The 27,182-nt window shown below is 38.4% G+C and overlaps 2 protein-coding genes across 4 annotated transcripts in view; both read right to left on the reverse strand.

Annotated features, from left to right (window-relative positions):
• Positions 1-403: 403 nt before the first annotated feature.
• On the reverse strand, positions 404-4,599 carry RPS13 (ribosomal protein S13). Its single transcript, XM_032689929.1, has 6 exons — positions 4,502-4,599; positions 4,198-4,246; positions 2,535-2,613; positions 1,576-1,745; positions 1,112-1,212; positions 404-482 (listed from the first exon to the last, which is right to left on the reverse strand). The coding sequence occupies exons 1-6, from the start codon at positions 4,522-4,524 to the stop codon at positions 449-451; spliced, it is 456 nt and encodes a 151-aa protein (XP_032545820.1). The 5' UTR covers positions 4,525-4,599; the 3' UTR covers positions 404-448.
• Positions 4,600-4,699: 100 nt separating this feature from the next.
• PIK3C2A (phosphatidylinositol-4-phosphate 3-kinase catalytic subunit type 2 alpha) overlaps positions 4,700-27,182 on the reverse strand; it is a 51,562-nt gene continuing 29,079 nt past the window's right edge. For all 3 annotated transcript variants that reach the window (XM_032690702.1, XM_032690703.1, XM_032690701.1), the window contains 24 exons: positions 26,768-26,810; positions 26,467-26,680; positions 26,254-26,376; positions 24,537-24,704; positions 22,174-22,282; positions 21,269-21,411; positions 20,548-20,736; positions 19,987-20,080; positions 19,628-19,722; positions 19,099-19,279; positions 18,416-18,520; positions 17,709-17,801; positions 17,251-17,380; positions 15,614-15,750; positions 15,025-15,194; positions 13,753-13,909; positions 13,248-13,357; positions 11,814-12,021; positions 9,889-10,013; positions 9,367-9,484; positions 9,193-9,274; positions 8,650-8,759; positions 8,286-8,411; positions 4,700-7,756 (listed from right to left, as the gene is read on the reverse strand). In XM_032690702.1, the coding sequence (XP_032546593.1) occupies positions 7,574-7,756; positions 8,286-8,411; positions 8,650-8,759; positions 9,193-9,274; positions 9,367-9,484; positions 9,889-10,013; positions 11,814-12,021; positions 13,248-13,357; positions 13,753-13,909; positions 15,025-15,194; positions 15,614-15,750; positions 17,251-17,380; positions 17,709-17,801; positions 18,416-18,520; positions 19,099-19,279; positions 19,628-19,722; positions 19,987-20,080; positions 20,548-20,736; positions 21,269-21,411; positions 22,174-22,282; positions 24,537-24,704; positions 26,254-26,376; positions 26,467-26,680; positions 26,768-26,810 (3,213 nt within the window). In that variant the 3' untranslated portion in view covers positions 4,700-7,573. The remainder of the gene's footprint in view (positions 7,757-8,285; positions 8,412-8,649; positions 8,760-9,192; positions 9,275-9,366; positions 9,485-9,888; positions 10,014-11,813; positions 12,022-13,247; positions 13,358-13,752; positions 13,910-15,024; positions 15,195-15,613; positions 15,751-17,250; positions 17,381-17,708; positions 17,802-18,415; positions 18,521-19,098; positions 19,280-19,627; positions 19,723-19,986; positions 20,081-20,547; positions 20,737-21,268; positions 21,412-22,173; positions 22,283-24,536; positions 24,705-26,253; positions 26,377-26,466; positions 26,681-26,767; positions 26,811-27,182) is intronic.

The raw sequence follows: 27,182 nt of genomic DNA on the forward strand, positions 1-27,182 counted from the left end.
CTATCCAAATTTCTAAGATTATTCTTAAAATTACTTATGAACAGCAACAGTCACTATCAGGAACTGGCTGAAGTCTGCTTAAGCTTTCTGCACAAGCAACAGCTCTATATGACCTGCAATTAGAGAATGAATCTCTCCAACCTTGTTTCCCTAACCCCTCATCTCCTGCATAATCCCTTCTTCAAATTCTAAATTTCCAGGTCTTCCTCCTCTTAATGCTTTCTTCCCCAGTTCCTCCTGCAGGACACAGAGGCAGAGCCTGATATGAATAAAATGCATTAGCAGTGACTGACTCAGTACCATGGCTGCACGCCTGCTCCACCTGGAAAACTTCCCACTTACAAGCAGCTTCCTGAAACAAGAAGAAGCTTCTAAAACACTGATCATTTAGAGACAACACAAATTCAGATAGAGAAAATTTATTCTTCCATTAAGTCACAGCCAGCTCTTATGCGACCAGGGCAGAAGCTGTCGATGATTCACTAAAAAGAAAGAAGAGAGAAAAGAGAGAAATATCAATTGCAGAGGCGGGTTTTCAAACTAGTTGTCACACAGTTCAAAGCTTTAACTACTAGTCTTGAGCTAAATCACTGCCTGTTTAAAATTTTTTATGGTGTAAGATTTCACTCTTCCTTTTAAAATATAAATACTAGGAACACAGCACAAAACCATATATTCAAGAACCTGGATAGCTGCACTTGAGTCTTCTTAGAAAAAGCAAGGCTAATCCTGTCGTGGCTGCCTTTCAAGAGAAAAGCTATAAATGACTTTCATTTTTGCCATACTTACTAAGCCATTTCTCAAAAATCTTTGAAAGTAACATGAACTATAAAAGTATGCCGAGCAAGAACAAAGACTGCAGTTTGTATTCTTATAAAAATTATCTAGTCAATAGAAAAAAATCATTGTCTCAACAAACGAGGTCACTAAGTGTTTCTAAATGTTACAACAGTCATTTTACCCAGCAGTTAATATTTATAAAAATACCGGTTCTTTGCTGCCTGGGTTATTTACACACCTGATCATAACACTTTTCACTCTTTGAGTAATAGCCCCAGCATTTTACAAAACCTTTGAGTCTTCAGTGACAATAGGAATGCAAAAGACTTACTACTTCCAGTTGGGTGGCAGCACTCTCTTAGTCTTGTAGTAGCGAGCCAACCTATGGATCCTGCTCTCAATCAGAATCAGGCGGAACTTGGCATCTTTATCCTTGAAAAGAAAGTTACATTATAATAAAGCACTACTTTAATTCCTCAATGTACAATTCAGACGTGCTTCAATAAAATAAAAAATCCACAGCTGCTGCTACAAACTCCACATTCCCATTACCAAAGCCTGATGAATCCCATAAAGTCAGAACAGGGCCAGAAATATGTCATTTAAATGCTGCTTTTAAAATCCTTTTCACAGACAAAGACCATTCTCCTTGATCAAAATGCCTCCCCAACCCCTTAAATTTACTCAAAGCAGGGCTAACAGGAAGTACACAAAGCTTCTTTGCTTTGTCAAGCTGTACATAAACTGCTGTATAATTTAAAAACACAAACACCGAGTTATCCAATGAGCACACACCTTTCTATTTCTCTCAAGATGTTTGCGAACAGCAACAGCTTTCTTGATCAAGTGATAAAGATCCTCTGGAAGGTCTGGGGCCAGTCCCTTTGATTTAAGGATTCTCAGAATCTTGTTGCCAGTAACAAAGCGAACCTGGGCAACACCATGGGAATCCCTCAGGATCACACCTGGAAAAAACATTCACATCTTACACTGGAAAACCCACACAGCAAGAAATCTTGTGAAACCAACCTTACAGTTACAAGCTATCCAAAAAAAGGTCTTCTGCAAGTTAAAAACCTTTCTGGTGGACACTGAAGAAATGGTAGACAATGAGTGAGCAAAATACAACTTACAAATGCTGTAACATTTTATGATAAATCTTAAAAGACAACTAACACCACACCCACCACTCTTACGCAGGTAGTACATGAAGTGCTACAGTATTATTGGAAAATTTTCAACAGGGCTCATTAAAGGAATGTATTCAATCACTCTATGAATCCCTCTAAGAGGGATTATTATCGCTTTCAGGATTACAATAATAAAAGAATTCATTTACACAGCACCCAATTACACTGCATACACAGCTCATGACCACATAAAGCTGTCATGCAAACACTTCAGCTCTAGAAGGGTCCAAACCACTGAGAACTGGTCTATGATGCAGCTACAGTGCCTGTCTCAGTAAACCCTGAGCACAGGGGCTGCCAATATTTGAAAACTTCCCCCAGGAACCTGGGCAGACTAAACTTCCCTATAACACACAACATTACATCAAGATCCTCATCGGTCCCTTCCAACTCAGGATGTTACTTTATGGCTCTTAGTGCTATCCACAGTGAACACACACAGATACACCAGACATGCAGTGTTTTCTTAGTATGTTATTTAACATAGATTGAAGGAACAATTACATTATTACAGTCAGAAAAACGTGGTTTTGTCCCCATTCAGGAGTGGTTTATAATCCTTACCGATCTGGGACGGAGTCAGGCCCTTTTTAGCCAGCTTGTAGATCTGTTCCTTTACATCATCAGAAGTGAGTTTCAGCCACTAAAGAAAATCAGAAAAAAAACCCCAAACTGATTAACACTGCTTAATACAGAGGACACAGGCTAGCTACAGGAAAGCTTTTTATAAATGGTAGAAATAGATGCTTTGTAGCGCTTGACAAACAATCAAGAACTGAAATTGTACTTTTAACAATACAGAATTTTTTTGACACACACCTATAGTGCTGGTGAAATGTGGTGAGGGAAGGCAGAGGTAAAACACAAGAGCCTCCATTGTAAAAACCAACTGCTTTACCATCAGTTCATTTCAACTGCCACAGCAGAAGCAGAAATACAAAGTTACAGAGAAAAAAAAAATCACTGCCATTGGGAAGGAATTCTTAAACTAGGCCTTTTGACAGAAATACGAAATTGAGGCCCATTTAGCCACCTCTTAGTAAACCACCTACAGAGATTACTGAAAAATCAGACTTTAAGTACATCAATTAATTAAAAAAAGAGAAACAAATGGATCTACTGAGATAGAATTAATAGAAAAGGCACAGTTCTATGTTAAACTGTGCTGATAAAGTCAGTGCTTCTACGATTATTAAGGAGAAGACAACACCAACAAGATAGGTAATCCTCACTTTCAGTGAGCTACAGAAGTTCCTGATTTTTTTCCTTTTTAATACTATCACAGTATGAAACTGAAAAGCACAGCAAAAATAAATTTAGAAGTGCTCCGAAGATTACAATTTAAAACAGAATATAAATAAAACTGAGCAAAAAAACCCACACAATTTTTTAAAGCAAATACAACATTTGATCATCCTGACTGTTACCAAAACGTTCAACTGGCAGCAGTAGTTTGAGTAGCTTTGTATTAATTTACTTCAAATTGTATCTACTTAAAATCAAAGCACAAAACATGAAATTATGTTCTCATTTCACTGTTTTCCAGTCCACGCTTTTCCACATGCACCACAAAGTGTTCTTTCTGTCAACAAAACAGATCCTCCAAGAAATGGTCTTGCAACCAAAGGACAGAGAAAGCCCTTTTTTAAGTACAAGTAACTTGAAAGAACTAAGGGTGCACCAAAATTATTTACTTTACTCCCCTGACCGACAAATTAGTTGTAAATATTTTTGAAAGTAAGCAGTTTATTCCACAACAGAGAAGGCCAAACTCGAGTGTGAAGAGTAATTTAATCTCAAGGAATTATCAGCATATAGACTTTGAAATAACTGAAGCAGCACTTAAGTAAAAGGACACACAAAGAGAAAAAGAAACTTTTTTTGCCTAATGAACCGTTTGGTCAGGGAAGGACGCTTGCTTCTCCAGCACCGTAAGGATCATCACAGAAACACAAAATTGATAGGAAGGGACGAGACTTCTGGACATCATCTAGTCCAGCACATGCCAATGCAGGACCACAGGAACGCGTCCAGGCGGTTGAGTGTCTCCGGGGAGCCTCCACAACCTCCCTGGGCAACCCGATTCATCACAGGCGAAGGCAGCCTTTTACCAGGCCATAATTTAAAAGCGATGACACAAATTTCAGCTTTCTCCTTTCGTTTCCCTTCGTGGGCACTCCTGAGCTGCGCTGTGAGGCCCGGAAAAGATGCTGGGGAAGGAACTCACCGTGGGCACGCTGCGCCTGTAGGGCAAGGCCGACTGGGACAGGCCCTTTCTGTGGGAAGAAGCAGATGAGATGCTCAGCGGAGCGGGCCGCGCTGGAGCTCCGGGACCCCGCGCCGCGGCCCGAGCCTTCCCCACCCCGCCGCCATCTCCCGCGGCCGCGCGCCTCTCCCGCCAGCCCCACACGCGCCGCGCCGCTCCCGCAGCAGCCTTCCCGCTCCCACCGCGGTCCTCAGCGCCCGCCGATCCCCCTGAGGAGCCCCGATCCGCCCCTATCCCGCGGCTCCGGCCCGGTCCCGGCGCTCACCCCGGAGCGTGCATGCGACCCATGATGGCGGCGGAGGGAGAGAAGGAGCGGCCTCCCCGCGCGCTTCCGCAGGAAACGTCGGGCCCGCGCCTGGCCCCGCCCCCCCGCGCGGCAGCCAATCAGGGAGGGTCGCCCCGCCCCTTCCTCACCCTCTCCCCCCCTCCAGCCCCGCCCTCACAGAGCAGGACACGCGTTGGGTTTTATTCCAGAATAGTGTTTAATGTACTTACAGGAGAGTTACGGAGTCACATTGAACCCGCCGCACGGCGCGGGGGCGACATTGTACATCTTTATTACCGCTTAGTTAAAAGTATTTGGTTCTTAGAGATACACAGACAGAGGGCGGCCCCCCGCCCGCGCTCGCTGCCCTCCCTCCCCCCCAGCACCGCCTCAGGGACGGGCTCCCGGCGAGCAGCGCTCGGGAAGGGGGGACACGGCGCGCCCCGGGGGAGCCCCGGCGTTAAGGCAGGTGACGGGGGTTTCTACACAACCCTAACACTTGTAAAAATAGAGAAAAGAGCGTTTACCAGAGATCGCACATGCGTCCGGAGACAGGCAGCTGTAAGGTCGTACAAAGGCAGTAATAAAAAGTTCAGTGCAAAGTTGTAGGTTAGTAAAGGAAGGAGGTCCTAGCGCAAGCTGCTGCTCTCGGATACCAACACGAAGTCTGTACGGACAATTACACTTCTGGCTGCAGGTCAAACGGTGCATAAAAGATTTTTTTTTTCTTTTCATGTAACAAGATACAAAAAGCTGTTAAAACTACATTTCTCAAGCTACTTAGTATACTGGTAAATTCCATCCCAATCAAATATTTCCCTCTTTCACATCCATCTTGGGTTTTGTATGTAGCACGGTAAATTCTTATTGCAACAATCAGGTTTTTTTCTTAATTGAGAATAGTGCAAAGAGGTGCAAGCTTGGTGCTGGTCCTCTACACATGGGGAGAGGCCAAGGCTAGATCCCATAGACAACATAAAATCCATGACCATAGAAAGCTCCAGCCAGTGACTATTTTGAAAAGGAAGGGAAAGGCACAAAATGAGTTAAGCTATGAAGAAGATTAAATCAGAAGTCAGGACATGTGCTAACAATAATACAGTACTACACTTTTTTTTTTTTTCAGTCCAGACAACTGTTAAAACTGCAAATCATTTTATAAATGATTTTAGTTTAATTGTATTTTGTGCTGTAAGACACTGTGCTTTAATAGCAAACTGCAAAAAAGGCAGTCCATATTGCTTTCATTTTATTTCACAATGGAACGTTTCACAAAAACAGTAGTCTACTTTCCTGTGTTTTAAGTGACTTGTGATTCAAATGATGGAATGGAGTAAGTCTCAAAAGCATCAAGTGAGCAGGAAATATATCTAGTTAGTTATACAGTTTATTATTTACAGGCTAAATACTAAATGAAAAATATGCAGAAGATGCCTACTACAACTGGGATTTGTAAGCGCCCATTAGTATTGGCCCAGTTTCTAACATTCAAGATAGCATTAGCTTTTTAATTGTAATAATTACTACGAAATTGGACCGTGAATAGTTTAGGCACCAGGAGATTCAAGTTTACTTCTCTCTTCTGTATTGAAGGGAGATTGGTCAGTAGCAGGGGAAGGAAATTCGGATTATAAAAGAGGTTTTTAGTGTTGGGTAGATAGAAGGCTTTCCCCGTATTGTGTCTTTGTTCATAGTTGCATATTTCACTTTCAAAGTTCGCTTCGAGATTTTGTACTAAAGAAGAGTGTGCAACTTTTTAGCTTTGTTTAGACAGAACATGAACAACCTAAACCCCGAATAAGGTGAACAAAAAGGCGACACCTGTAGTGCAGAAACACCTATTAAGTAACCAGTGGTACTAACAGTGCCATTTGCACTCCGCTGTCACAACACAGTTCAAATCTAATGCTCCTTGGAATGAAGTATTTTAATGGAAGTAGTTCTTACTGAGAGTGAAAAACTATATTGCTGAGAACTGTTAAAGAAAAAAAAGCAGTCCAGTTCCTCTCTCAAAGCTCACTTAACACAACTCATTTCTGGCCTGCAATTTCATCCAGCAGCGGTGCTTTTCAACTAGAGGCCACCCTTTACCAGGAGGTAAAGGTGCAAATGCCACTTCGAGTTAGTGTTTAAATGTGTTTCACACTTAATCACTGCAGTATTTAAAAGTTCTGGGAATTACAACAAAAAACCCACTGAGAAGCTGGGCACATTTCCTACAGTACAGCCAGTCTTCATTCAATTTCTGGAGATCACGGGCAGAAAAAAAATGTATCTAAGTTGAACTATTTATGAAGATCAGTGTAAGTGATGTTACCTGTAAATAACACATTTTAGGAAAAGACTTCCAGTAGGACCTGCAAGGTATCAAATATGAGAATGTTACCCCTTTATAAGGAGCTGAAAGTTAATATGTATACATATTTAAATACCAGAAATGAGGTAAAAGAGAAGCATTTGAATTATAAGGCACCATTATTTACAACTTCCATTATTGGCACTCACTCCAATAAATCTTAGAGAAGCATGAATCTGGGATTATATGCAATGCTAAGGAATTTTTCCAGCCCTTAAACCTTCATATCTACAGGTGTGTGTGAAGCCACCAATATTTTTACCTGTCGCTGCTTCTGTGACACCTAGTTAGTAGTGGGGATGTAATCCTAAAATATGCAATTTCTTTGATGTTCTCCAGCATAATGCCATGGATGACACAACAGCGGTAACAAATTAAAAGCAAAAATGCACTATATCCACAGGCCTAAAGATTAAGTTATGGTTCAACCAACCAGCATGGTCAAACTGTTCATCTCGCTTTCATGGATGGTTTAAAAACCCCTTCCTTTACCCACAGCTCTTAAACATTTAAAATGATGCCTTGGTAACATCACATGAGCATAAACCAGGTTTTCTGCAAGTCCTCCAGATTAGGCTACGTGAACATTGGTCCAACGTGTCTGTTGAAACGGAGAGTCTTGTAATTTAAGATGTACAAGTTATCTTCAAGTAAGAAGATGCACAAAGCACAAGTGAATACAATTGTTCTGGTCTTACTCAGGTGTAGAAATGAGTTCACAGATAGGGTACAGCAGTTAGTCGATACCAGTTAACAGTCTCCTTGCTCAAGTTGAAGTCCTTTAGTGGGAGTGTAATTCCACCCAAGAAAAAGTTCTCACGTAACGATTCTGCACTGAGCACGCTTAACTGAAGTTCTCTCTGTTTCAGAGTCTCCATGCTATATCCACTGTACACGAGCTAGAAGGTAACAAGTCAAGAATTTTTTTGTCATATGTTACACAGATTGCCCTTTTTTCTGACTGCCAGGTATCTTAACTGCACATTATGACCATTCAGTACATCCATTTCTCAGAGAATGGGCTGAAATACATCTCTATTTTATTTTGTGCTCCCAGTGTTAAGTGTTTAGAAGGACTAGTGTTTTTTGACTGAAGTACAGTTTGCATGCCAAGACTTCTGAATTCATTTTTCTCCACATCATGAGTCAGTGAATCCAGGGCAGGGGAGGTTTTTAGTTTTAAGATTCCTTTCCTTCTCCCCATCTCTCCTCAGTCAGTCTGAGAAATTTCTGCCTACTTGTCACAGCACACTGACCTACTCAGTTGCTTTGTTTTATTTTTAAACAGGGCACAAAGTTTTTCAAAACGGTTCCTTTTTCTTTTCCATTTTTATATCCTCAGATTATTTTTTAAGCAATATTTTAATTACTGCTTAGAATAAGAGATAATAGCAAACCATAGGGAGTTACTACATACATTTAACTTACCATTTCATTGAAAGTTGGGTTTCTTGTCTTCCGGGAGATTTTGGTTTTGCGTTTGGATGTTTTGTGCGTGTCTGGAAGTAAGTATGTTTTTACATAGGGATTTGGATCTGCACCATCTTCTGTAACCTACAGCCAAATAAACAAGACAAGTTGGAAAACTAATTAGTGCATAACTATTTGCATATTTATTTTCAAGTATCTAGACTTTGCAATCAAGCTAATCAAAAGCAGCAATTAATCAAGCTGGCACTTGGAAAATTTGGAGGGAGAGAGAAAGACTGATGCAGGAATGGTGGAACTAAGTCAAGACGGTAATTGACAAATGGAACCAGATTTTGGCAGCGAGTGCAGCATCTGTACTTACCAGGTCTTTGATGTGCATCACCATGATAAAGAGAGTGCTATTTCTGTAGGATATGGACAGCTTCACTTCTCCTCCCACTTTGCCTGAGGTAGGACTTGATGGACTTGTATCTGAAAAAATAAGACAATTATTTCTTCTGTAATATTTGTATGTTTCTCATCAGTGCTACACTAAATTTCCACTCATAGGGGAAAAAATATAAGCCTTACACCAAGCTCTGTTTCTGACTTTATTTCTAGTTCCCTAATATGGGCAAGGCTATAGGCTTTAAAGATTTTTTGCATTCTCTTGCAAAACCAGCTTCAAGGTTTGGAATGAAAACCTGAATAATTTAGTCAAGCCATAAACAACTCCAAGTGATCACATATATTGTTGCAATTTTTATTATGTATTTCCTTGAAACTGTAGGCAGGCACAGTTGGACAGACACTGATGCATTTTCTAATGAGGGAAAACTACAGTTAACTAAACAAGATTTAAAAAATTCACATTGCAAAGGTGTCATACAATTTATAAACCAGCCCCCGCCCAAACATTACCTACCTGTAGGTCTGGCTATTCCATCTATTCCTTCCACTTTGTCATCACGAAGTAATGGATGGAAAAAAGTATAAACAAGATCACACTAAATTTGGAAGAAATGTTACATATTAGTTTAAGTGTTAAAAAGCATCAAAACCTGAAAACTTGCATTTCATTTAAATTATTTCTACTCACTTCTGCCACCTCTGAAGAGCTGTTCATCAGGCTCTGTATGTAGCTGTTGAGCTCCACTTTTCTTTTAGCTGCTACATCTTTTATATGTGTTCTTCCCAGAACCATCTTATTAGGAAAGCTACAAGAGAAGAGCAAAATTGGGTTTTCAGTTAATTTATCAGAAGCAAGTACAGTTCGATTTCATTGTTGTTTCCATCCCAAAATGCTGACACTCATTTTATTTTCTGCCAACCAGGAGCAGGAACAGAGCATGCTAACAGGTTATGACACTACAGAAAGGCAAGGAAATATTTATAGGCAATTGTTATATGTGATATGACACACAGACCCAAAACACTGAGATGCTTCTCTGGCTCTTCTCCTTAAAACTTGGAGACAACTGTTTTCTCCCTTAATTGCCAACTATGAGGTCTTAATTTGCCCCTCAGCAGTTTTGTCTCCATTTCAAGCAATTTCTTCCTCCACCCAGCTGGGAGCAGTTTTGTTGCTTTTATAATAGTGATGAGCGAGTTAGGAACATACCCTGGTAACTTCCAAAGAGGAAAGAGAATGCCAAGTTTGTTGTGGAGCTCCTGGAACTCATCAAATGTTCGGAAGACAAATGTTGGCTCAACTTGCCCTTCTCTCAAAACTCTCACTACATAGATCTGCCCAAAACACAAAAACCACAAAGATAGAAGTAGTTTATATAACAATATTATAGAACTGACTTAACAATATAATTTTCTTAACAATCAACTCTTTCTCCTGTGGTAATCCTTCTCCTGAATACATATCCTGTTATTATATCCCACATCCCAGCATTTGCATTTTATAGTGGAGTTAGAATTATAAATAGCCCTTAATGCAAAGTAACATCCCATGATCTTCCTATAATGTAGATCCACAGCTGACAAGGGGATGAAGGTAGTTAAGGCTAAGCTGTCTGCACTTTCCCTTTTAAGCCTTATTGTAAGTTCATACCATACACCTATGATATAGGTATACAAAATGTTACATCGGTGCAGGATTACATGGAAACATGTATTTGTGGGACCAGGACTACCACAGAACCCTTCAAACGTAATTTTTTTCAATTTAATTCCCTCAGGATTCCAAAAGATTCCACTTCTAAAGTGATAATTTTGTGGGCAGATGCAAGTATACTGCATTATACAAAAAGAATTTTTAAAAATACCAGGAGTGCAGTCCCAGGATACAGTTATTCACTTTCTTAGAAGGAAATGAATGTTGAGAAGCTGCACAGTGGACTCATTTTATGGGCAGATGAGTTGAATGTACAATGTATAATTTAACTTTAAAAATCTAGACAGAATCTAGACTGCCTTAACAGCTTCCTGGAAGGTAAGAGGCTGTTTTGGCTTAGACTAGAAGTACTCAAATACATTTATTATATAGTGATTCAGCACAAAGCTCTTCTTCACTTCCAGCATATTTCAGATTTGCTCTACCTTCCCTAGATGGTGTCTTACCAGATTAAGACATTTACAGCAAATACAACTTGGAAAGAGATGTACATTTGCATCTATCAACAGAGCTCACTTTTAAAAAAACTTCAGGAAAATGTAACTTGAGCTGATCATTCCAGCCCAGCAAACTGCAGCAGATAAGTAAAATAGTAAAAAAAATAATTGAAGAGAGTTGCATATCCGCATAGGAATACAAATATTAAATCTTAAAGTGCAACCCAGGGCTATAAAAACCCTGAGGGCAAATTGCAATGCTTTCTGCCCCTTGTAAGACTGAGAAATGTAGGTGCATTACTACAGGAAATGATGCTTTTACTTAAAAGGAACAAATACAACTTTAATGGAAGGTCAGACCAAAAACAGAGTGCTTGACTTAAAGGCTCCTACTCAGGAAGAAGCCATTTTACAGAAGGTGGCTACAGAAGCCCATAAACATGACTCAAATTCCCATATTTTAAAATAATCACCACCAACACTACTTCTGCCCTTTCTACTTCCTTCTAGATCCTTTTCAAGAGGTGTTTTCATTTTGAAGAATATTATGGGATGCTAAAAAACCCACTCTGTACCCTAGCACTCCTGTGGCTGGTTTACCCTAGCCAGCAGCTGAGCACCCACACAGCTGCTTGTTCAGTCTCACTCCCTCACCAGTGGGACAGAAGGGAGAAGAAGAGCAAAAGCAAGAAGACCCGTGGGCTGAGATGGAGACAGTCCTTGGGAGGGAAGTTGACGCAAAGAAAACGTCTCACCACCTCCCACAAGCAGACCCACACTTAGCCAGTTCCCAAACAGCCACCTTGGATGACAACACCCTCCTGTCCCCTGCTTTCTTGCTCTACCCCCAGTTTTTAATCGCTGAGTGTGACAATATACGCTGTGGAATATCTCTTGGACACTTTTGGTCAGCTGCCTCTGCTCTGTTTTGGAAGAAAATACAACAGTATCTTCACTGAGTGGAAACAGACTCCACATACTTACATAATGTTTATCTGGGTTGTATCTCTTCTGATATGTAAACACAGACACTTGTTTGATTCTGCCATCTTGTTTAAGAGAATAGGTTTTAGCAGAAAATGAGAGGATGGGTTCATCATTAGAAGGTAAACCTGAGAAACGTAGCTGAGCCAGATTGTGAATGAAGAAATTAAACTTTGTGGCAACACTTCCCAGACTGGATTCAATCAGCCTAGAAAAAAAAACACAACCAACATCAAAACACACAGAAGGGGTTCTGTCAATAAACCAGACTGAAGTCTAAGAACAACACCCCCCAATTTCTTACTGACAAAGAAAACATTTTTAAACTATGTGTGATCAATGGACTATATAAATAGCATCATATCAACATTTGATAGAAGATTCAGTATCCAAAATTTGGAATACATTTTATCCAAGAAGTGAAGGCTTTCCAGACTAAAAAGCCTAGAGTACTGCATCCAGCTCTGGAGCCCTGAGAACAGGAAAGACATGGACCTGTTGGATCATGTCCAGGGGACAGCTGCAAAAATTATCAGAGGCATAAACACTTCTCCCATAAGAACAGTCAGAGAGTGGGAGTTGCTCAGACTGCAGAAGAAAAGGCTCCAGGGAGACCTTATTGTGGCTCTGCAGTACTTAAAGGGAGTTTATACAAAAGATGGGGACAAACTTGTTAGCAGGAGCTGTTGCAAGAGGACAAGGGGTAAAGTATGTGAGGGTAGATTTAGACTCTATGTAAGGAAGAAATTCTTTTACAGCAAGTGGGGTGAAACAGCAGAACAGGTTGCCCAGAGAGGTGGTAGATGTCCCACATCTGGAAACATTCAAGCCCAGGTTAGACAGGCTTGATGTAGTTGAGGAGGAACCTGATGTAGTTGAGGATGCCCCTACTCACTGCAGGGGAATTAGTCTGGATGGCCTTTAGTGGTCCCTTCCAACCCAAACTGTTTCGTAATTTTAAGTTGCATGCATACTACTGCAGTTTCCCCTGTACCTTTAAAGTGAAGTACAGTAATACATTTTCTAACACACAGCAATTACTCAGTTATACTATATACACACCCCCACTCATGACACTGGAGCATCATCCCTCTCTCCCCAGTGTGCAAAAGCACTTTTCCAAGAGAGAACTTCTTTACAATGCATTACATCATATACACTCCTATTAAAAAAATTAGGATGTATTCAAAATGCAAGTCTCAAACAGCCAGGTTTTAGGTTACTCCTAAAGACAGCAAAGTCTTTTACCACAAGCATTAGTCTTATACGAAACTGATCTTACATAGTTAACTGATATTTTATGATTGTACAGTGTAACTATTGGACTTCTACAGACATGTTTGTAAACATCCTTCGTATGTTTTTTTCATAGCAGAAACCTCCCATTAAGAGAATGATGCTGGGAGATATTTCAGTTTTCACTTTATCCAGTACCTCGTAAAGAAAATGGTGGCTTCTGCATCTGTTGTTTGGGGCTGGAGAGCATCCTGGACATACTTCAAGTCCTGAACCCCACTTAGTTCTGGTAACCCAGAAGAAAGCATCTGCAGGAAATTAAAATGTTTCAATGAAATGAAACAACATGCTTTTATAGTGAAATGATTAAAACTTAAGACTCTCAAATTCATTTGTAGATGCACTAAATTGCCAAATGCAAACAGTGATAGCGAACAGTTACTTTTATAACAGCAGTTATTCACCACTTCTGCTGAATTAAAAGCAGTTAAAAACACTATGCAGTGTCATTTACGGTATCATCTTGGTTTTAAATCTTCAGGAAAAAAGCTTAAAAATTTGTAAATAAACCTTCCCAAAAAGCAGATTGAACGTTTCTGGCTTTTAAAAGCATACATTAAGAGTTTCTGCGGCATAAATAGCATTTAAGACAACCCAGCATGACAGATCTATCAAGTTTCAGTTGAATTTGAAAAATGATTACCAATGAAAGTAGGTTAAGGAAGAGGCTTGCGTGCTTTCTTATCAAGTTGTAAGCCTGGCAGCAGAGATCCACAAACAACTGAAAGCGGATGGTGGGTTTTTCCCCACCATTGATGACATAAGCCATGTCCGACGTGAGCACAAACGGAGCTCGATCCCTGTTCAAAAAGCAGAGAATTCATAAGTTAATTATAAGGGCTATTCCTTTTCATGTGCTTCCTCCCCCCCTCCACCTCCACGCTGGGGTAATGATATTAAATAACCCATTAATGCCATTTCATGTTTTTGAATTGGGTTCAGCTCCCTCGTGCTACGTCAGATTACCCGGCACATTCACATGGTACTGGACCTACAGCAGATCTGGATCAACACTTGGAGGCAAGGTTACCTTACAATGCCTTCCCTCCCTCATTTCTGGAAGCCCTCACATATTTAAACAAATTTAATGACTATATTATCACCAGACTAAAACATAACTCCTCTATCCTGGATATAGATTATCTTCTCTTATACAGAGGATTAGTCAATACAGATTTGCTGTTCACTCTTTTCCATAATCTTGACATTCACTACTGTTCTTATGATCCAGAGTCTGTTTTCAATTGTTTCACACTCATATGCAGATGATGTAAAGGTTCTGACACTCAATTTCTCAGCCATTGGTAAAGTTCACCTCATAGGCATATAATACATACATGACATGACAATAGCTATCAAGATCAAACTACACTACAGCTTTATCCAATATTCCTGGAAAAGTATAACACCAAGATCCGTGTTAGAAGTGGGACTCCAAAATACCAATAAAAAGTTATATTAATCTTTTTCTGTACCAAAATACTTGGCTTCCATGACTTGGAAAGAAATTGCCACTGAAATCTGCCAGTTGTATATAGCACAAGATTCTTAAGAAGTGAGTGCAGTTTGGAAGCACTGAAGTTAAATGATGTTTAGGAGACCAAATCCCTTATGCTGATTTACCAGTAGCTAGAACAGTAATTTTATTTGAACGTTATGCCTGTGTGCTTTGCCTTAAAACAGTTCCAGAGATCAGAATATGGAAATAGGAAACTGGAGCCTTTTCCAAATTAATTCTGTGTGTTTAAGTTCAAATGAGTTTTGGAAACTCTCTGGTTAAACTGGAAGATATTGGCTTCAGAACGAGTACAGCAAATAACAGGAATTTAAAAGAGAATGCTTGGAATTATAACGCTTATAAAAGGAAACTAAAAACATCACTTCATTCTCTAGATTGCTTAAAACCAGAAAATACCTTTTAAAGCTACCAAACATTTGTGCATGTCCCAAAAATTTTCCGAAGTCAATGTGAAACATGTGCCCAGTGTTTCGGAGCATTATGTTGTCATTGTGGCGGTCACAAATTCCCAGTACATAAGTAGCTACACAGCATCCTGCACAAGAGTAAATGAAGTTTTCTGAAGCCTGGGAGGGAGAGGAAAAAAGTGAATTGAGATCAAATATCAGTGGGAAAATATAATTCATGCATTAAACTATCAATCTTGATGAGTGTAAAATCCAGGCAAGACAGGCCCTAAAATTTGCTTTTTCCCCAAATACTGTTCTTTAAACAGATAGGTTTGCAAAAATCTTCAGAAATCACACTTTTCAGCAAAAATGGTCATTTTGCTTTTTATATAAATGAAAGAGAAAAAGAGTTGAAGTCAAATCACAAAATTACGTTGGCAAAGAAAAGGGTACAAGACTTGTATTTCCAATGTGTTTCTTAAATATACAAAACAAATTTCTATGGAAGATCTGAAATATGAACTTCATTCTTTCATAAGTTTGTATTTATTTCTTTTAAAAGATCTTCGAATAAGAACAACGCTGAGATAAGTTACCTTTTCATATTCCTCCTCTGTAGGGTTATACTTTCGCAACCATTCTGCCAGAGGTTTGTCTTTAAAAGAACCTGTCACTCCATATTCCACTTGAATTTTCCTAAGTGTATCTGAAGCAGGAACAAGCTCTACCATGCCTTTATATAAAACACAACAAAGTGTATTTAACCATCTCCTTATGTTATACTGCACATGTTATACTTGCATTTCCGTTATTCAGTAGAAACTTTTCTTGACAAGGATGAATTTTATAATCTTAGACTAACCTCTTCCAAAACCCAGTTAGATGTAAAAATAATTCTATTAGTCTCCTAAGCAATTTCACACACTATGTTACAAAGCAAACCATGAAACACATGCAACAATCCAACTTAGCTTACTTTACTACAATTAGTTACAGTCGCTAGAATGAACGTATAAATTATACTCTGAATAACTGCTTTCTACCACATAAACTATTATTGGTCTACAAGCAGTAACTGCAAAATATTTTGATGCTGACATTTCTCATAGCTGACACTGAGATAATCTAGTAACTTAAACGGCTGTCAAATGTTGAAACAGACCAGAGAGCGAGCTTTAAGTGTGGTCTTATTTTGGGAATACAATTTACTAAAAATATTTGTATAGCTAAATCATAAAAGGAAAACATTCAGTTGATTAACAGAATTTTACTTCCACCTTGGCAAGAGCTACTACAGGTAAATCTAATTTACATCCATTTTACTTTCCCACTTTAATCCTTCCGAGTACTTTAGGGACACACTAATATTAGCAGCAAGAAAAAAATATGCTATGCAGATTGATTCATCATTCAGAGTAGGAGGAAAAGCCATCTGTTTCTCTAAAAAGCAAGTCTTGCATAAATAGAAGCTTTTTGCTTAGTTTTGCCAACCTAAATTTCCAACTTTTCCATGTATTCAAGAGTTTTTGTCATGCTGTTCTAGCATCTGACCAAAGAAATGTTTAAATTATTGTTTATCCTCTTAAATATTTGGTTTCTATTGGCTAACTCTAGAGAATTAGCTAAAACTAGAAAAAAGCGTGTTCAAGGTGCAGGGCAGTATTTACACTCAAGAGTTCTGTGACCTACTTTCAAATTAAGAGACAGCCTCATATTGCCAAGGAACTTTCACCAGCATACGACACTAACTCTGGGGGATAGTTCAGGGGGATAGCTCCCTCCACGGCAGGGAGCATTTTAAATTTTTCTTCTTTTTGCACATTTCAGTACGTGAATGATTCTCCCTGACTCCACTGCAGCAGATTCCAGATATTTTGGAATTTTGGTTTTGATTGGAATATTTATTTCACCCTAATTAAACTTTCAGAATAAGGATTGCTATAGCCCCATTATTTGCTTGTGTTGCAATAAGAGCATCAAGAGAAACCTTAGCCTTTATCACTGTATTTATGTGTTTGCACCACTGTTCACTGACAACAGAATGCTCAAGAGACACATTTAAGTGCCACTCAGCCATCAGGAAATTCAGAACAATCTAACATTGTACTCTCCAGTACTGAAGTTCCTTGCAGTGGAACTGTTCTTTGGTCCCCTCTGCACTGAAGTTTTTCACTATGAGCATGACAGGAAATTGAAGTGTGGGAGCAAAGATTAAAAGCAGCATCTTTTGCACCTCGGTCTTTTCCAGTTGAAAGACACTTGAAGATAACCATCCGTAGATCCAGTCCCTCTTGCAGCCAGATCTTATCCATGATCTTAATCATTTGCAAGGCCAACATATCCTGTCTCAGATCTTCTCCAACCTTAAATGAAAAAATAAAAGTTAACTAGAGGCATAATATGCTTTCAGCAAAACTGAACATCACAGATTTTAATTGGTTTACATTTCTAGGAAGTGATACATTATGCTACTTCCTCATAGTTACACAGCTAAAAAGAGAGGCTACAATTAAGCTTTCACATGTGATAGACTTACATTTTACAACCTGCTCAGATGTTGGCTTCTACATACACAGGAGCAAACTCCCAAAAACTAAGCTTACTGGTCTATGCCAAAGTTAATTGATACCAATGAAATGAAATAGTGATTATCATTCAACTTCTTTTCTCCAATACACACGTAAGGCCTACCTTAAACATCACATTAATTTCTTCTCCCAGAGGGTCTGCATTTATCAGTGCAACTTTCAGCGGTACTGCATTGGAGCTGAAGAAAGAACATGCCTGCAAGTAGATTTAGTGTTAATAGTCAAAAAGGCTATTCCTGCTAGCCCAGAAAACAAGACATTCTGACAACAAGCAGGTTTGACACACAATGTGTCTATTCAGACTTTTAACACTGCAATTGTGGTGAATACGTGCTTCCTTTGAATAACGAGTCCTTTGGCTGTTATTTGTTGCATTCTTGTACAAAAGCCAATAGTTCTGCACAGTCATGTTTTATACATTTTGAAGGGAAGAGTGAATAAAACATGAATAAATATTTTATTAGTAGCTTTTTTTGAAACCTAGGAGATACAAACACATTAAAAAAAAAAAGTGTGTGTTTCACAGTATTTTTCCTCATTTATCTGCTTTCAAGTACATACTCATAATTTAATAGTTACAGTAGAGAAGGAAAGCAAGATGAACTGTCTCTCCAACACAGGATTAGTTCAAGCGTTAACAGACCTTTAGGTTTTCAGTCATGCATGATGATATAATCAAGACTGTGGTTGAGCAGATACTGTCAAACCTTGCAGAGTTCTGGAAACATCATTTACCTGCTTCTCCTACATTCTAGCTTTGCCTAGATTTAATTTCTACAAAAAGGTTTTGGAATTCTGAATGTGCAGTACCTTAATATTTAACTCTTTTGCCACGAGACTGGGATTGAGCGGCAAACGGCATTTGTTCTTCAAGAAAAATAACTGCACACGTTCCATACCATTTTGCAAGGCAACCTACAGGAAAAAAAAGAAAATTCAGCTGATATTTTCCCAACTAAAGCATCTACAGAAAACTTCTGGACCAAGTTATCCTAAAACAAATGTTTTACCTCCAGAGTCAAAGGAATGCTAGGAATTATAACTGCTGGTTTAGCTATTAAAAATACATAAGCCTGGCAGTATAACAATAATCACACAATGTCATGGCTTTTTGGTTGTTTTTTTACTGAACCAGATGATAGCATCCCACTCTATCAAACTAAGTTGTATTAGCACATAAGCAGATACCCCATTCTTTTGTATAATGGGATCACTCTTCAGCAGTAATAGGTTTAAATTAATTTCCAGTTTATTGTATACACAAACTGTCCTATTGTATCACAATCTTATGTTTGTGATGACAACAAACTTGACAAAAACCATCAAATTCATTACGCTTCTAATTTGTTAAAATGCATGGCAATAGATTCACAGATCTTCCTATAAAGTATACATAACATTTTGAATTCAGACTAAAAAGACAATTGAATGGATTAGTTTTGAGGGTATACTCAGTCCAATCTTCCTAAAGAATATTAAAAATATATACACACCTGCCGAGCAGATCCACTCGTCTGCTTTACTTTTTCTGCTACCATTCCAAAGAGCTGCACTAGTCTGGTCTGCTTCTCCAACTCTTCCCTCAGCCTTTTTCCACAGACCGAAAGAAAAGCTCCAAGAATTTGCTCATACCTTACACCAAACTTCATATCATACAGTGTATCCTTAAGAAGCCTGAAATAAAGCATGTAAGTTAAATTTTCCTAAGGAAAATACTGCAAACGATGCAATGTTAAGACATTAAAATATTTTAATGAATCAGTTCTACATATGTCTGAAGTTACTGATATATATATATATATATATATATACACACACATATATATATATAGGATGGAAAAGGCAAGAAGTTTGTGCTTCATAGAGGCACTATCTTTTCTTTCATTAAAAAACTCCCAAAAATATGTCCAGTTTGTATTATCACCATTGTTAACAGTCATTGTTATATTAGTATTAAGAAGGTTTTTTTTTCTGAAATATTAATCTTGTGGTCCATGAAAAACAGGACAGAGAACTTCTTACCAGTACAGGTAGTGTGCTATTCGAATGCTTCCTAGTGCCCGAGCCAAAAGAAACTTCACAAGAGCACTGTCGAGATAGGTTTCATACTTCAATGCCTAAATACAAATAAAATGAAATAAATCAGGTCTGGATTTAATTCTAGATGAAGACTGAGGTTTTATGACTAATGCACAGGCAGAATCCCCACAAATCTTTAAGACAGTCACAAAGTGATTTTTTTTTACTCGAATTGCGTTCCCTACTATGCATTAAAGTTATTAGAGGCATGCAATTGCATTTCTGCTATTAGTCATCAGCAATTCCTTTGGGTTTTCAAGAGCAATAAAAATTCAAACTTCTGTGTAGGCAGAAATTCTTACCTGTACAAACTGAGGGAGGAAATCTGTTAACTCATCATCACTTAATGACTCCATCCAGTTCACAGCTGTATTTCGTACTTCCTGATCAGCAAACCTAAAAAGTCACCACAAATCCATATTTAGTTATCTCTGTTCATACAGGATTTTTTTTTTTTAAATCAGCTAGATAGAAAACAATCAATATAAAGGCTTTAACAGCTTAAAAAAACCTACAAGTGTGAGGCACTTCATCATATAAGATGCAACCACATGTGCATGTTTAGGACAAGCACAGTAACCTCAAAACTTAGTGCTGATAGCGTGGCTCTATAGTTCCTGTCCTGTCACACAACAGATATTAGAATCCTAACCACTCTTACTGTGCTTTCACTACATGACTTGGTCAAGCCTACATCAATAAAGTAAGCACATGTTCTTTAAGATTTTAAGAACACTTAGCTTTTGCTACAAGAAATTCAGCAATATTTTTCTACAGAACACCATTCAGGATCTGCTACCAAAGAAAAGTCATTTAATGCTCAACAACACACACAGAATTTATTTAACACTGTTTTTCCTTACTTTGAATCAAGTAGTTCCAGTGCAGCTAAGGGTGATAAAGGAGGCCACTTCTGAAGTAACGAATATATTTCTGGAAGACTTGCCCAGTCCCAGTGAGGGGCACTAACCAGTATTTTTGGTAGGCTACTAGTATGGCTATGACAGTAATGTCTTTTCTCCCACAAAAATTCTTTATCTTCTTTTGACAGCCTGCAGACAAAAGCACAAAATGGAATGACATGGAAATAGCTATGTCCTCTGCAAAACTTAAAACGGGAAGCCAAATAACCTCAAACAATTAAGGAAACAGTTATTAAAAGTTATAATTTGGGCAGGACAAGATTAAGGTTTAGTATAATCTAAAATAAACCAAAATGTTAATATCACTTTGGTGCAAATGAGCGGGAAAGCCTGCCAGAAAAGCTTCCATGGCACATGAACAGCCACTGCTCCTGTAAGAGAAACTGCCAAGCAGGAATAGACAACTGTAACAGGCAGCCAAAGGGGTAGAAATCTTGTAACAAGAGACTACTGTAACACCAGCCATGAAAAAAAAGGAAATTCTTCAAGTCAGTACCATTATTTCAGATGTTTAATTCAATCTCTTGGTTAAGTCTCTATAAGTCTTCACAATATATATAACAAAAGAGTATTAAAGACACCTAAGAATATATAAGCATTCCATACACTAGCCACAAATTGTCATGTGCAAAGAGACCACAGCTAGAAGGGATGAACATACCCAATAGTGTTATCCTTGGACAGAATGGCAAGGAGACGTTCTCTCAATGGTTTTTCTAATGATTCTATGGAATGATGCACAGTAGTCTTTGCAGGTTCAGGAATTTTATATTCAATATCAAATGCATGGGATGGGAAGTCAATCTGAAAATAGGGAAAAAAAAAAAAAAGATGATGCAAGTCCGTAAGCACAGAAGAGAAAGCTCACTCTTCCAGCAACCTCAGAGATTTAGGCATCTAACTCCTTAGTTCTACATGTGAAAGTCTTCAGATACTGTTTCCTGAAGGTTTTTTTCCATCTCAATTCTTTTACATGGTCCTTAAATGTACAACTGTTGTTGCACAGTGCAGTGGTTGGAGCACTCCTTAGTAGAGAAGTGAGAGTGCTTAGAGTGGAGAGTAATCATAGAACTATTCAAATTCACACCAGTGGTTTCAACCCAACCAGCAACTCAGATCATGTTTTGGGACTGCTAAGCCATGCCTAGTAAGGTGCCTTCTCTTTGGAGAGAAATTCATACTCTGAGTTTAGAAAGAGAGGTGCTTATATACTGTAAAGAAACTGGAATTGCTAGTGCTTAGGTCTAGGCAACTCTCAGCACACATTTCTGTGGATTTCTGTCAAAAATGTTCTTTCCCAGTACAGATAGGATGTACTGCCAAGGTTCCTCCAATTTCTCGTATTTCAAAATAGTTATTCAATTACTGATTTGTATGGACTTCCAGGAGCTTTCTGTTCTTTCCCCTTACAGTTTAGTAATCACTATTCTGTACTGGCTTTGAAATATGACTTAGCAGTATTTACCACCCCCTCTCCAAAACATTCATCTCTTCCGACTCTTATAAGACTTACAAGCCACAGTACTAAAAAAAACATAGTCAGAGCAAGTCAGATTTATGTATAACCTGCAATACTATTCTTTCCATATTTCCTTTCTTAGTGGCCATCCCTGGAGCATGATGCGGATGTGATGAGGTCCACATTTGCAAGAGCTTTGTCCCAGAAGTTAGCAATCTGAGAAAAAAACAGGTACAGGTATTAGTATCACAATCTGTTTACTTCACCAAGGTATTAGTTGTCAAATGATTTTAATTTGCACTGGATGTCTTCTTTAAGTGCTGCACACAACTGTTAGGGCGGAAAAGGCAATGGAAAATGTTCAGTGTTGACACAGCTGACACAGATAAATTAAGTGCTCCCTGTTCCTTAAGTGAGAAAAGGAATACTTTTGCCTCTGACAAATAAACTGAACACACACACACACACACACACACACACACACACGAACACACACACACACACACACACACACACACACACACACACACTCTCTCTCTCTCTTCTTACCTTCTCAGAGAAAAGGTCCAGGCATATGAACATTACAAACACCACCATCTGCCTGGACTTCCCACATTACCAGATTCTGCAAGTGCATATCAAATGACATTTGCATTTGCCAGTGTATTCCCAATATTAATACCATTTCCAATCCTAGTAGGGAACAACTGAGGACAGCTCATAAATCAGTTAAGTGGTGAATGTTAGGTACAGAAATGTTCTATCAGTCTTTAAAAATCAAAATGTTGTCTCAAAAGACTGCTTGAAGACCAAACCTTAAGTTTATTTTGAAAGATGTTTTAGGGTTTATATGTATTTCAAATAAAGAACAGTTTGTTATATGTAAATATTGATTAACTGGGAGCTTATTATGCCAATAAAAGCTACTAAATCGTGCCACTAGAGCACAACTGAACAGCTTGTTCTTTTTAATAATTCTCCAGTTTAATATACTTGCCATACCCTTCTGTCTCATCTACAAGTAATGACATTTTAAGTCATTCTTAAGACACACTTCAGCTGAAGGGATTTTTACTTGGCTGTGAATTCTTCCAAAGCACATACATGACCATTTTTATTCTTCCTACATTTTTGTTAGCTACAAGTTTTAGCTCCTCCTTGCTGTTGCTGCTATTCTCAACTGTAACTGAAATATTTGGGTAGTATCTTTACCTAGGTCTGAATTTAATTTACATGGACTGCAAGCGGATTAGACCACTAAGCATCTCTGCAGCTGCTACATACAGGCCACTGAGCGAACTCTGGCACAACACATTCTATTGTAGTGCTCTGCATAAACAGAAAATCTAGTTTTCTCCCAAAACTAACTACTATGACAACACCATGAAGCAGAAGGACAAGCTAAATCTGCAATTCAAATCAAAAGCTGTGTTTTCAAATACCGTGTGATGTAGTATTTAGATAGGAGACTGAAATGCAACATTTAAACAGAAGTTTGAAATACACATCATTTATGAAAAGAAATCCAAGTTTCGAGTGGAGACTGAAAGCAGCTGCAGGCCATCTTTGCAATGAAGGAAATCCTAAAATCTTAAACACCCTCAAGCTGTTGGAATCATTACTAGACAAATGAGGAAGCAGGACAAGTAAAGTCAAACCTAGAACCAGAGGACGCAAAGCACATGAAACAGACACAAGCAGTACACAGCAGTAACTCTCCAGGAAAGACTTGGCTGTCTTTCTGCAGCCGTGGTGGACAATTTAAGTTTCCAGTAAGACCTAGAAGTCAGAGCACAGATAAATGGGAAATCGTAAGCATAAATGCTGAAGCTATTTTGAAATGGTGTGATCACTCCTGCAACATCAAGCCTAACTCTGGCATCTGTGGTTCAAGTCTACTGGTTAATGTCTCACTGAGCAGCTACCAAAGTGATAAGCATTTTGGAATGCACTTTGGAATGAAAGTTTGAAGGACAAGGAAACTTGAACCAACGCAGAAACACTTAGCCTGGGAAAGTTACAGTAGGCTTTTCATTCTTAGTGAAAAAAGTATAATAGGATCCAGCAGCTGTACTTGATGGAAAGCCAATTCAAACTAGAACTATGTAATAAGTTTAACACAGTTGTTAATTATCCCTTTATTTTAAGTTTTTAAAATAAATTCAGCTCTGAATCAAAAGGAATAATTTCAGAATATTCTGGGACATAATAATCCAAACAATATTAAACTTCCTTCAGCAGATAATTTTTTTTCAGCCAGTTAGATGGAAATCCTGTAACATAGGACTGTAATTTATTTTCTATTTAATGGAAGGTTTTATTTCTGTAACAATATAGTTTACAATTCTTACCTTTATCATGGCCTATTATATTCAGTGCCAGAGAGGCAGTTTCTATAGTTATGAGAGTGGAGTAAGCTTTATACAGAGCAAATCATATTAATAATCTTACCCATGTTTTGGATACTTACCGCCTAAAATCAAAGAGAGGTAGAGAAACCTGACCCAAAATTTCTGGGCCCTTTCTCTGCTTATTTGAGTCAGGGGAACTCCCACTACTTTGATTTAGGATTCCAAACAAAGTCAGACATAAGACTGATTCCAGAGGCAACTGTGAAATCTGGATGGGGAAAATTATTCTACAAAATAAAAGTATTAAAAATAAGTCAGTTAGAAGAAAAGCAGTTGTTAGTAAGTTACAGGCTTATCCATATAATCCATTTATGCCTCTTGCTTTCAAAAAGTTAATTAACATTGAAGAACAAGTGGTAAATTTCCATGCAATCATATTTCACTCCACTTCATCTCCCACACCAATAGCTTGTAAAACCTGTTAAATTGTCCTTCTGCACTGTAGTCAGATTTGGAACAACCCTTTTTAATCTTTGTCTATTAAGTCCCATTCCTTACATAGAAACTGACCTGTCCAGCACAACCACTGCTCCTGCTCTACTCACTAGGAGGATACACACAATTCCATGTTAGCTACCTCCTAATCTCTCAGATTTAAAGGGTCAGCTGACAATGAAAGAATCTATTAAGAAGTGTTGAAAATTAAATTCAAGTGGTACAAAACCTGAAAAGAAAGCAGCTCAGGAATATACACCTCACTGAGCCATCAAACTCCCATTTTTGTTTACACTGTTTTTACTGTGTAAAATGTTCTCTTTGATTTCTCTGTAGCATATCACTATAAAATACTGCACTATAGTAAGCAGCTTTTAAGTAAACTAACAGATCTTTCACTGTAATACACTGGCATTTGCAAGCAAAAGATCTGACAATTAATCCCTTGCATCACCAGAAAAAAAAAATGTAGTTGGAGTATTCTCTGAAGGCAGGTGTTCTAGAAACTCTCCTTCCTGGTCTGAAATAATTTGTTCACTGTAAACTTTCAGGGTATTCCTCAGGGTCTATCTCTGACCTTTAAAAGCAGTCAGGAGAGTAGATACAGGGCACAGTGGAGCTCCCATGATGCTTCAGCTGTGACAGACTGCCTGATAACTCAAGTAGGAGGGAGTAAGCTGTGCATAGATAGTGAAAAATTTTCCCCTCTCAGTTATCAAATACCAACTGCCATTATCTCCCTATTTTTTCTCTGCATGCCCTTCCTTCCTCCTTTCTACCCTCTTCCCCTGCCCTGGGGAAACTGGAGTTCAGTAGCTCAAACTGGACATTCCCTTATGTTACAGACAGATACTCTAAAGCACTTCTGCATCTGCCCTCTTTATAGCAATAGTACTTAATCAGATTTTTAAATTCAGATATAAAGTTGTTACAATGTATTTGGAACAAAAAACAACTGAATATTAATGTTAGTAAAAGTGAGTTTTTCTTCTCCATTTACATAAATTAAGCAGGACTTACATGATCCCTCTTTAAGCAGCACAAGCTGTTCCCATTACAAAGAGTGTTACAACCTCCCCAACTCCCTATAATTGTGCACTACAAACACATTAGCACAGGGCACTTGTCCAGCATTTCCATTCCCAATTTCAAAATGAGTCGCAAAATACCATTTGGAAAAATATTTGATTTTGGTCAGTAAGTCTTGCATACTGTTCTTTGGACACTTCAAATGGAATCAGAACCAAGAGTTGCTTGAATGACCATATTTAGCAGCTAGCTGGGTAGATACTAGCTAAACCAAAATATTTTACTGAATTTTTACATGCTAAAATCACTTACAGTTCATCCCATTTAATCAAGTAGAAGAAGTTCTTGTATGTGCCAACCTTCTTGGACTGCACAGGTTTGAACAGATCTTTTCCATTATGGGTCAGAGAACAAATCAAGTAGTATTTTTCATAACTGGACAAGGAAACAAAAAATAAGTGAAACAAGGAAAAAAAAAACCAACCTATAAAAGGAGAGGAATTTTACAATTAATTAATTACTTACTTTGATACCCAACCAGAAGAAATTCCATGAGCAGCAAATACTGTGAACTGGAGATGTTCTGTGGCAGTACAAGCTTCCTTGGTACTCTTACCATCTTCTGGAGAAATTGCTGCACAGCTGCTACAGGAATTCACGTGGAGTCGCACAAGAGCTTCGACTGCTCTTGTTAACTGGTCTATACTCACTTTCAGAGGGTTTTCAGGCTGCAGTGAACCTAAATTATAATTTATTTTTAATGCATTTTTCCTAAATCAACCACCTGACAGCAGTTTTTGAATAAAAACTGAAGAACTTTACTCACCAGGTGAGCTCTTGCTAGTGTCATCACCACATTTTAAGGATGCCTAGACAGTAAAGTTAGAGCAAATTTCAATACTGAGAAATCCATACTAATTTTCCATTGCTCTTAAGCATCTTGTACAGAAATTATTAAATATCTGACTTAGGCCCATATTTAGGTTTATGTAACACATCTTTTCACTCAAAGCTCCTCAAGAGTTACCTGACAGCATCACAATTTTCACATGGTGCAGCAACTATTCATCAAGTTGAAAAGTTCATGTTTTGTCAAGTCAACTGTTTTGACACTCCTTATGAACTCCTAAAAGCCACAGTGCATTGGAATATTGCTCAGAATACCCTAACTTCTCCGGGTAGACATAAAACTTGCTCAGGGTTGTTACGGATGAAAGCAGAGGCTGTTAGCTCTATTACCG

Source organism: Chiroxiphia lanceolata, chromosome 6, assembly GCF_009829145.1.
Source record: "Chiroxiphia lanceolata isolate bChiLan1 chromosome 6, bChiLan1.pri, whole genome shotgun sequence".
Taxonomy (NCBI): Eukaryota; Metazoa; Chordata; class Aves; order Passeriformes; family Pipridae; genus Chiroxiphia; species Chiroxiphia lanceolata.